At 36.0% G+C, this 12043-nt stretch overlaps 2 protein-coding genes across 17 annotated transcripts in view; one reads left to right on the plus strand and one right to left on the minus strand.

Moving 5' to 3' along the window:
• Window positions 1-12043, minus strand: part of g6pc3 (glucose-6-phosphatase catalytic subunit 3) — a 269889-nt gene that overhangs the window by 200488 nt on the left and 57358 nt on the right. The window lies entirely within an intron of this gene.
• tanc2b (tetratricopeptide repeat, ankyrin repeat and coiled-coil containing 2b) overlaps window positions 1-12043 on the plus strand; it is a 188437-nt gene that overhangs the window by 127146 nt on the left and 49248 nt on the right. For all 16 annotated transcript variants that reach the window (XM_083555684.1, XM_083555676.1, XM_083555691.1 and 13 more), the window contains one exon: window positions 9399-9547. In XM_083555684.1, the coding sequence (XP_083411810.1) occupies window positions 9399-9547 (149 nt within the window). The remainder of the gene's footprint in view (window positions 1-9398; window positions 9548-12043) is intronic.

Below are 12043 nucleotides of genomic sequence, written 5' to 3' on the forward strand. Positions count from 1 at the left end.
CTCTCCCACTCCTCTCCCACTCGCTGTCGCACTTTCTGCTTTTTTCAGCATTTTTATTGCCTCCCTCTTTTTTTCTGTTTCACCTACTCTCTTTATGTCATCTTTCTATTTTTGTCTTGTACTTCCTTTCTTTTTGTCTAGTGCCTTTCTTTCTTTCTTTCTTTCTTTCTTTCTTTCTTTCTTTCTTTCTTTCTTTCTTTCTTTCTTTCTTTCTTTCTTTCTTTCTCTTATGTTCTAGCTCTCTGAAAAGGTCTCTCTCTCTCTCTCTCTCTCTCTCTCTCTCTCTCTCTCTCTCTCTCTCTCTCTCTCTTTCTCTTTCAAAATCCCTCCTAAAATCTCAAAATCTCTCACATACACTCAGAACCTCATCTATAGAGGTCTGCAAAAGGTCTTATTATCATTTACTTTTTATAAACTTTCTTAAGTTTCATTATCTTTTAATCATACAGTTTTTTTCTTCTTTCTTTCTTTCTTTCTTTCTTTCTTTCTTTCTTTCTTTCTTTCTTTCTTTCTTTCTTTCTTTCTTTCTTTCTTTCTTTCTTTCTTTCTTTCTTTCTTTCTTTCTTTCTTTCTTTCTTTCTTTCTTTCTTTCTTACTCTTTATCTCTTGTTCTTCCTCTCTGAGCTCTGTCATTTTTGTGTCATGCTTGTGTGTCTCAGTGCTGATGTCCCACCTGATATCCACTCACACTGGGTTTGGCATGATCTCTCTCTCTCTCTCTCTCTCTCTCTCTCTCTCTCTCTCTCTCTCTCTCTCTCACACACACAACAACCACCCACTCTCTCTCTCTCTCTCTCTCTCTCTCTCTCTCTCTCTCTCTCTCTCTCTCTCTCTCTGTCTCGCTCTCTCTCTCTCTCTCTCTCTCTGTCTCTCTCTCTCTCTTTCTCTATCCTCTTTCTCTCTCTCTCTCTCTCTCTCTCTCTCTCTCTCTCTCTCTCTCTCTCTCTCTCTCGCATACACAAGCACTCACACACAGACAATCCAGCAACAGGAAACAGCACCCTCCCTCTTCCCAGAACACGGCCTGTTGCCATAGCAACCATCTGTCTTCCTTTCTTGTGGTGCAGAAATGTGAGGATGACAGGAGGCATGGAAAGAGAGAGAGGGAGAGAGAGAGAGAGCTGGAGAGAGTGCGGGTGTTTGTGCTTTCTCCTCATATTTCTTTCGCGCAAGGGGGAGCGCAGGTCATTTCAGTGACATGTCCATATGGAACGATGTTCAGTAATTTCTCTAGCTGCCTTCACAAGCCAAGCTGAGAGGGATGAGCTCTGTGTGTGTGTGTGTGTGTGTGTGTGTGTGTGTGTGTGTGTGTGTGTGTGTGTGTGTGTGTGTGTGTATGTGTGTTTGGCTGCATTACAACTTCTCTTTCTCACACCTGTGTATGCTGTTCATTTTAGATGAGAAAGCATTATACATCACACTCCTGTTTTTCTGTCCATATATAGTATATACATGGTGCATCTATATATGTGTGAGTGAAAACATGTTTTGTGTGTGTGTGTGTGTGTGTGTGTGTGTGCATATGCCTTAATGCAAGAGTGTGGGCAGTTATGTGTGTGTGTTTGTTCTTATCCTGTAATGGAGTGTATTTGAGAACAGAGCGTAGGCACTGAGGTCTATACATGGACTCGTCTCAATGCGCTGACACAAAACATCCCTCGGGCCGTTTGTGTACTGGTGAGAGGGGTGATGATAATGATGATGATGAGGATGATGAGGATGTTGATTATTATTATTCTTTTTTGTACATATTTAAGTACATATTTATCATTCTTTTCCCCATAGAGACACATCTATCTATCTATCTATCTATCTATCTATCTATCTATCTATCTATCTATCTATCTATCTATCTATCTATCTATCTATCTATCTATCTATCTATCTATCTATCTATCTATCTATCTATCTATCTATCTATCTATCTATCCGTCCATTCGTTTGTCTGTCTGTCTGTTTGTCTGTCCATTCATCTTATACAGTATCTCTGTATAATAGGGTTAGGGTTTATTATACTGTATATGTATATGTTTTAGGAAAATCTTCTAAAACTATATGTTCGAAACACAAAAACATTAGAACCAGCCTAAAATGTTTAGGTTGACTTTTTTCTTTAGTGGTGTGCATTTCTGATTCACACAATCTATCTGCAATGCAAACATTACACACAAGTAAATGTATGTGTAGACATGCACTTTGTTCTCCAACAGCCATATTTTTCAGCATTTTTCATCATGATGCTGCAAATGCAAAGGAATGAGTAAAAACAGTGGTAGAAGAAGCGAAGGAATAATACAAAAAAGAATATGAATCTTGTTTTGTGATTATTTTTCTATTGTTTAGAGGTAATATGGGCTTTAACACAGAGTTTATTAATAATAAACTGCAGTACTGCATTAGCGTCTAGACGGCAGCTTTAGAAGTTAAGGATTTGTACTAAAAAGTTACTGCTAATGAAGCCAGCTTGTGCCAGAGCTAATCAACTAAACAATCTCTCACTGTTCTAATATAGTACATGCTGTCTGTTTTGCAAAGATCAGGCAAGAGGAGATATTATACATCACAGTGTGTGTACCACTCTCCCTAGTGCACAGTTCTAATCATCACATGTCTTTTATCATTTTAATATTTATCTTTGTAAGTGCTTTGTCCTGAGCAGGCTCTCTGGGGCACTGAGAGCAAGGTGGAGATACTCCCTAAGTGAGAAGTCTGTCACAGGGCACAGTGAAGACATTCAGTGTATCTACCGTATAAACTCTTCTGAATAGCAAACATATTTGGTGAGGATAATTATAATGATTAGTGAAATTCACATTGATATATATTCATATAATCTTTCTTTCGGCTTCTCCCATTAGGAGTCGCCACAGCGGATCATCCGTATTCGAGATCCGCATGTTTGATTTGGCACATGGTTTATTTTTTACGCTGGATGCCTTTCCTAACGCAACCCTCCCCATTTATCCGGGCTTGGGACTGGCACTAGGAGTGCACTGGCTTGTGCAACCCTAATGGTTGGGGTTGGTTCCCTGACCGGGGCTCGAACCCGGGCCACGGCGTTGAGAGCGCTGAATAATAACCACTAGACCAGCAGGGAGATGTATATATTTATATGCTTGATAAATAGTATCTGGCTGTCTGGCTGGCTGGCTGGCTGGCTGTCAAGGACAATGTAAAGGGTCTAAAGCCCATCACAGGGTACAATGAAAAAATTCAGTGTATTTATAAGTTCTGTTAAGTAGCAAACATATAGCCAATGTGTATTTGCCAGGAAAAGTCACACAGAAGTCTCTACCACTGGTTTATTGTTTATGATTTTTTAAGTATAATATATACTTATAAAAAAAATATAATGTTTTAAGTTTATTTTTTCCTAAAACATTGAAAGTAATGGTTTTCAAAGATTACAAATTGTATTATTTATTGTATTAGTATTTTATTATTATAATTATTATTATTTGTTACTATGTATTTTACTATTTTACTTTATAATTTTGAATATATAAGAAATTACTACTGACATCACTCTTCTAGATACCATCTTTGTCTAAGCTGTAGCATTTACGCTCGCTTTTATTATTGAAAGCCTATTTACTGAAGGAGAAACACAGAATCACAAAGCATAGAGGAAGCACTTGCCCGTTACTTTAAATTTGCACTCATTTAATCTAGTTAAAATTTCAACAATCGATTTACAAATCATTAGTATTAGGATGGTTTCATAGGTTGCGGACTCTGGTGGTTTTTGGAACCCAAACAAGAGATGCAGAGCTGTGGACTGTGCTCAGATCTCTGTCTATTATTTATGCTGTTTCACTGAAATATTCTTGGGTTTTCTGTCCTTTTTTTTTGAGGGTTTTTTTTGTATTTTCTCATTGCCTGCTAGAATTTTCTTGTTAGTAATGTGCAATTGCATTTAACACTCATTTCCTGCTTTAAACCCCCATTAGCGGTGCTAAAAATAATTACAGTTGACATACGAAATGTTCACTGTCAAGAGCATTAAGTAAAGATGAGGAAGTCTGAGGGGAGCCTGAGCTGTGTATCAGAGTGAAAGACATGATGTGATTAATGCTCATTGTCTGGGCTTTATTAGTTAACGAGCCTAAAGCCCAATATTAAGAGATAATTTTCTGAAAGAAGCATAAACAGGGTGGAAACTGCAATCGGTAATGAACACATCCTCACATCCAGGTGTGTGTATTACTAGTGTAAGATTTAGAATATATCTCAAATATGTCATAAATTGTTTCATAAAATAGTTTGTTCTAACAAAAAAATAAATGAACAAAAAAAATGACAAAGGAAATGTAATAAGGGACAAAAGAAAAAAATGGAATGAGCCATTTCAGACACATAAAGAGATTTTTTAGATTTTTTTGGTTGAGATATAAATCAGACTGGAATCCGCAATACGTATTGAAGTAAATGAGAAATCAGAGATAAAGCTTGTGATACAACTTGCATTATCCTTAATGCTTTATGCATTTACAGCATGTATTCTTTTACTTTGCATTAGTCTACACAGGACTGTGCTGCTGGACATTAGGCTGCTTATATATATATATATATATATATATATATATATATATATATATATATATATATATATATATATATATAGTATATATAATTTGGGAAATAGAACGCCTTTTGAGTGGCACAACACAAAATTACTCATATCATCCAAATATTGTAATTGGGAATTTTTTTATGGGGGGAGGGATGGAATACTGTCTCTCCTTTTTCAGTCACAACTGCCAATTATGGGTGTGAGCTTATGCATGTTGAATTGCCTGAAAAGTGCTTTTCTCTATGTGCTTTACATCACATTCTGACCTGTGATTTACCCTCCCTGGTTGTTCATGTTAAAGAAGGGGCTCTAACTGGAAGGTGGGAATTGGTTTAAAAAAATAAAAAATAGAAACTTTTGAATTATTTGTGAATTATTTGTGAAAAAAAAACGTGACCAGATTTTTATAAAATAAACAACTAAAAACTGCTAAAATGAACTGTCAGAGAGAATTCTTTTTTAAGGCAGCATTGTAGGGACCATGATCATGCCCAACTTTGAGTTGAAATAACAAAAAAAGCCCTAAACTGATAGGGATAGACCTAATGAACTGATAAATTGATTGCACAACACTCCTAATATACACATTGTAATGAAAAAGAGTCTATAAAAGTTAAATAAATAAACAGTTCTGTTTTCTGCTAAATGCCACAAATGTAAATTGTAAATGTAAATGTACTACATAAAATGATAAGATTGTTCACTAATAAGCTAGTAACCAGTACCAGCATTCTGCACACTGTAAATCAACAAACCTAAATGCAAAATAGAATATACAGTGTTCTTTGTCTGCTTTATTTTATTTAATGATATATACACAGATCAGGCATAACATTATGACATTATAACATTATAACCGGTGAGTGAATAACACTGATTGTCTCTTCATCATGACACCTGTTAGTGTGTGGGATATATTAGGCAGCAAGTGAACATTTTGTTCTCAATGTTGATGTGTTAGAAGCAGGGAAAATGGGCAAGCGTAAGTATCTGAATGATTTTGACAAGGGCCAAATCGTGATTGCTAGATGACTGGGTCAGAGCATCTCCAAAACTGCAGCTCATGGGTCATGGGTGGCCAAGGCTGGTCCGTGTGGTCCGATCCAACAGATGAGCTACTGCTCAAATTGCTGAAGAAGTTAATGGTGTTAATGCTCAGCGGGTCCAGACTGTTTTGGCAGCAAAAATGGGACCAACACGATATTAGGTGGTGATAGTGTTCTGTCTGATCAGTGTATATATAAAATTAAGCAGACATATGTACACCTGTGTATTCTAATAAACATTATAAATAAAGAAAAAATTGTAATAACTTCCCATGAGGCTCAAAAGAAATTGGATTGGTCTGAAAGCAGACATTTAGAAATTAACATTTACAATAGTCTTTCAGGGACAGAACAAAGGAAAGCTGAATCAAGGAATGCCTTGTACTGTATGTCTTTGGTATAACAGGTAACAAACAAGCAAGACTTTATATGCAAGCATAGGAAACCAGCACTATATATGTACATTGCAGTGAAAAATTTTTTTGTATATTTGTCACACTTAAACGATTAAGATTCATCAAGTAAATTGTAATAGTACACAAAGATAACCAGAAAACATACAAAATGCACTTTTTAAATGATAATATCATTTATTGAGGCAAAAAAAGCTGTCCAAACATACCTGGCCCTAAATGAAAAAGTTATTATTTGATTATGGTTCAAATAATTATCACAAATTTTACAACAGCTATACAGTCATTACTACTAATTAAACAGTGCCCTCCCTTTTTAAATTATCAAAGATGCTATTTTATTTAGAAGCTGGAATGCTGAATGACCTTTATCCACCTGTAAGAAACCAATGACTTTGGAGTCTCCTTTTAAAAAAAAAAAATCACAAAACAAAATTTTCAATCTCTTTATTTATTCAAAACACTGGGTTTTTTATTTTTCGATTATGAATGCTGTTTCTGTAGAACCCATAAAATATGCATATAAAACTGTCCTTTGAATTACAGCCAGAACCTTTGTTATAAACAATTCATCAACACCTTCCGCCCAGTCAGTCTCAGCAGTGCTATATTCAGTATGATTACTATTAATACACGTAGATATTTATTTAGAAGACTTTAAGGTTGAGACTGTATTATATTCAGTCCTAAACACACCGTAATAAAACGTACTCTACCTAATGCTACTTAAATGCCTCAGGACCTGAGTACTGATAGGATTACACATATAGGCTCATATCATTTGAACTGATCTGCTCTCAGGCACACACAGTACACATCCGAACACATATAGGATGCAGTGGGTGTGACTGCGGAACAGCTTGAAGCTCTTTGTTGTTAGTATCTCTGTTTTGTTTAGGACCATTTGTTAAAGGAACTATCACTTACATATACACTCGCAATGCACCAGGCAGTCATGAGGCGAGGGCCGCTTGGCTGCTTCTTGGAATGAAAGGGCGACCAACCGAGTGTGCTGTAATGTAGGCGGATAAGTTGGATAATAACGTCCATATTTTTCCAAGATTTAAAGGAAAAATCTTTACATCGATTTATAACAAAGGCCAGATGCAGACCCAGCAAAATAGTTCAACAGACAAAATCAAGGGGTGTGTCAGAGATGTGCTTTTCTAATCATAGCAGATCCTCCTTGTAGCAAATGCTCCATTTAAATACCAGCAGCCCATGGAGCTTATCCAATCATATGCATGTAAATAAATGATTTATATGAAGGCAGCTCATGAGACTAGAAACAAACAATATGACTGGAGACATTTGCATTAAAAAAGGAGAGATTTGATGCTACAACATGTTAAAATAACCTGTAAAAAACAGGATGTTTTTAAGACAAACAGGAACAGAAGCAAATGTTTATTTGTAGTAATGTCTAGCAATAAAGGGCAATCACTTTAATCTAACTAGCAAACAACAAACTGAATCCAAATAATTAGTCATATTATTGATATTGGTATTGATTCATTAATTTAGTTTTAAAAGATTTTTGCAATAGACATATACTGTATGGACAAAAGCTTGTAAACACCTGATCATAAGACTTACAGTATATGTGATTTTTGAACATCACATTCCACACATGCTGTTGAAATGACCTCCACTCTTCTGAGAAAATGTTCCTCTAGACTTTGTAGTGTGGTTGTGGAGATTTGTGCTAATTAAGATCTTTTTCAGGCCATTTAAGATCCTTCACGCATGTAAACCATATTATTTAAGTTGGCTTTTTGCACACGGGCATTGTAATGCTAGAACAATGTTTTTAGTCTCCTAGTTCAAGTGAAAATATAATGCTACCAAATGCAGAGACATCCTATACAATTGTGTGCTTTCAACTTTGTGGTACAGAAACACTTTGGGTAACCACATACAGTATTGCTCAAAAAGTCAGGAGCTCTAATACTTTGCTCATATAGTGAAGGTGGTTAGTAAAAATATTTTTGTAACATTTTTATTGAACACTCCACTATAAATTCTTTAAAATTAGTCTTTTTATTTGCTTCACTTAGTCAAATTGAATTATGTCTAACCCTAACCCTAACCCTAACCCTAACCCTACATAATGTGCTTCATCTTATGTGCCTAAATCTTAAATTGTATCACAAGGTTCAGATCCTACTTCACTTCATCTCCGGGGATGAGGTCAATGTAGAATTGGGAGTGAGAGATTGTTCTGGGCGTGTCCTTGTGGGAGTTGGGTGTGTCGACCATCACCTCACACACACCCAGAGTGATACACAGAGATTTACAGTCTTTATAATCGCTCAACCCACTTTGTGACAGCTAATCAGGAGTTGTGGCAGAGCCTGTGCTTGTGTGCAGTGTTTGATTGATACACACTGTTGGTTTTGGATGAATTAGGGAGTTGGTGGAATGGCATTTCTCAGAACAGGTGTGTTCTCCTTCATTTCCTCTGTATGTCTCTCACACTATCTCTTTCCTTATGGTTGTGTTGTAGAGATTACCGAAATGCAGAAATCTGATATTCTCACTGTTTGTACACTATCCTTCTGTACCTCTCATATTTAAGGAAATGCGTCAGTGTGTGTGTGTGTGTGTGTGTGTGTGTGTGTGTGTGTGTGTGTGTGTGTGTGTATTCAGCAATTATAACATCTTTGGGCACACACTCAATGATATATACTGGTGTGTATGTACAGTATGTAGATCGTAAGTACAGAGCATCAATTAGAAACAATTAAATATTAATTTACAGAATGAAATCAGAATATCTCATTATATCTCAATATATCTCAATCATTGTTAAATATTTAAATCCCTGCCACCAAAATTATTCCGTGTCAGTCATGGATCATGGAAAGGTTGGATTAATTCACGCATATTAAATATATTTATTAAAAGCTTCTTTCTGTTCACATTTTTATTTACTGATTTAAATATGATATTTATTTACAGCATTACTGTACTTGTGTTTTATATTAACTTAACGGTAGTTCTACTGGAAATCAGACATTAAACACCCCCATATAACCAAAATGGCAAAAACAGAATGATCCTCATTTTATAACACCTCTGCGAAGACTCTTCCTATTGAAGCATTGAATCTTTCACTATTTGGGGTCACCCCACGTATGTGATATACTGATATATAAATATAAACCTTCTTCTCATTGTCTTATTACTTTTTTATTTTATATGTTTTGTGCTACTGAGCTGTTTCTACTGTGACGTACTATCATGAAGCTGACGAATACCTAATGAGAGACAAACTTGGTGCACCAGTCTAAATGTTGCTTAATGGAGTCTCTGGATCATCATTTTATGTCACTTATACTCTTGTTCTGCCTCTCCCTCTATCAGGGGCAGTTGGTGAGGAGCTCGGCCCCCCTCCTTCAGTAGATGAGGCTGCCAACACGTTGATGACTCGCCTTGGCTTCCTGCTCGGAGACAAAATGAGCGAGGGCCCTCCGGAGCTGCACTACAGCATGGAGGAGGCCGAGGACGCGCAGGTAAGCCACTTTGTTTCGCATCACATCACATCACATCGAGAGACACTATAGGCATATGAGGAAGAAACAGAGCTAACATGGTGATTTCATTGAAATGTTTTTACTTGTTTTGTTTCATTGTATTTAAGTTCAGTCCAGAGTTGTCAAATTCCACCAGTATTTTTGTTTTGATTTTACAATTCACCTGTGCATAGTTCACATGTGCAAGGTTGCCAGATGAGTAGCATACAAGTAGTCTGTGGCATGTTTTTTTCTTTTTACACGTTTAAACACAACCACTTGTCTTTCATCCACAAAAACAGTCAAGGATTCTTGTTGTATGGAAATAAAAATAAATAGCTTATAAAATAGCACTTGATCCAGCTCTTACTGTTTATTCCGTGATGCATCCTGTGAAAAAGAATTAAAGCATTTTTGTTCACACCGATGCGAAATGTTGAAGAATTGCGACGTGTCCACATTCTAAGGCTATTTTTTATCTAATACGTACTTACCTCTCCCTTTAATTAATTATTGTTTATAAAATGGAGTTTGTAAAAAATAAATGCAGTTCTTATGATCAGTCATTTCTTTCATTAAGACTATGTGAGCCCTGATATCCTCCATGTGGTAATAAAAATAGGGTTTTAAAAACTTTCAAAAGACGATACAATTCCTTAACGGTTTTGCTTTTAATATTGGCCTTAAATGACTTTTCATATATGTTTTTAACAAGTAAAAAAAATCATTTCAACCTGATATTGTCACATCATACTGATAATACTGATGGATGATGTGACACTGGATTTAGTGCTCCCTGATCAGGCTCTTTACTCTGAGAGCTGAATATTATTGTTCACAAATTTCAGTAGTAAATCTTCATGAAATGCTCATAAATCCCTAAGTAAATATTTTTGTAGTTTCATTGATTTATGATTTCTGGTCTGTTCATTTTCCTCAATTGTCACTTGGATTGTTTTGTGCTTCCATGTAAAGCACCTCCTGATTTTTATTGGAAATGAAAGGTGCTATATAAATAATTATTTCCGTGACAGTCAGTGACTCCAGGGAATGAATAGGCTGAAGGGAAAAACTGAGCCAAGATGGAGGAACAGAGCAAGCCCTGTCACAGTGTGTGACAGCCGTTTAGTCTGAATGGGCTGTACAGAGCCAGAGCCAGAACTCGTGCTCCCTCTTTTTCTCGCTCTCATTCTCTTTTCCTTTTTTCTCTCCTTCTCTTAATCATCCAAAGAAAAGCACTCTGTGTGTTTTTTTGTTTTATTAGAAACCTCTCAGTTTCTGGGTCTGGCAAAATATTGATCTTTAATAATGTCCTTGTTGACATTTTATTTAATTTCTTAAAATTTTAATTATCTGTGTTTCTGCATGAATGGTTTCTAAAATGTGCACCATGGTCTGATGGGCACAAAGCCTACCTAAAAATGTCTTATGTCTTATGGGCTGTTCGTACCATGAATTTGTTCGTAAGTTGTTACTATGTTCGTTATTGACTACGCATATCTCCTAATGATGTAAGAGCTATAAATACTATCAAATAAACAATAAAATATACTAAATTATACTAAAATACAAAAATTTGACTTTAAAAATGCATTCGCTTTAGTCCAGTGCGCATAATGTAGATTCGTTACGGTCGACTACTAGCTAGCATTGACTGTTCTCCGTTTTTGAATTTTTTCAACTCCGAACTCCGAATTTCACTTTGAGAACAGGTTTGTTTGTTTACGCAAAAGTTTGTAAATTAAATGTTCATGTGTGTGTGTGTATATATATATATATATATATATATATATACACACACACACACACACACACACACACACACACAGTATCTCACAAAAGTGAGTACACCTCATGTTCTCAAGGGACAATACTATAGAAATGAAACTTGAATATATTTTTTTCAGATTGTATAGCAGTACAGATTTACTGTCCTCTGAATATAACTCAACATACAGCCAGTATTGTCTAAACAACTGGCAACAAAAGTGAGTACACCCTAAGTGATAACAGCTGTATGTCTTGTAACCATGCAAAGCCACATGTCCTATTCATCATGTTCATGTTTTTGTCTGCTTGACAGGACCATACTAAAATTTATGTATCTTATATTAGCGTAGTTAAAATGTGATGCTTTGAGTACAATTCTCTCATACTGACCACTGGATGTTCAACATGGCAAAGAACTCTCTGAAGATCTCTACAAAGATGGCCGAGGCTATCAGAAGATCGGTAACACCCTGAAACTGAGGTACAGAACAGTGGCCAGGGCCTTACAGAGGTTTTCCAAGAAGGGTTTCACTTGGAACAGGCCTCGCAAGAAGTTTAGTCCTCGTGCTGTGCGTCATGAAAATAGGCGCATGAGTGCTGCTAACAGTGCTTTAGAGGTTGCAGAAATGTGAAAGGTGTAGTCACTTTTGTGAGATACTGTGTGTGTGTGTATATATATATATATATATATATATATATATATATATATATATATATATATATATA

This window comes from Silurus aristotelis (assembly GCF_946808225.1).
Source record: "Silurus aristotelis genome assembly, chromosome: 12".
In the NCBI taxonomy this organism is placed as follows: Eukaryota; Metazoa; Chordata; class Actinopteri; order Siluriformes; family Siluridae; genus Silurus; species Silurus aristotelis.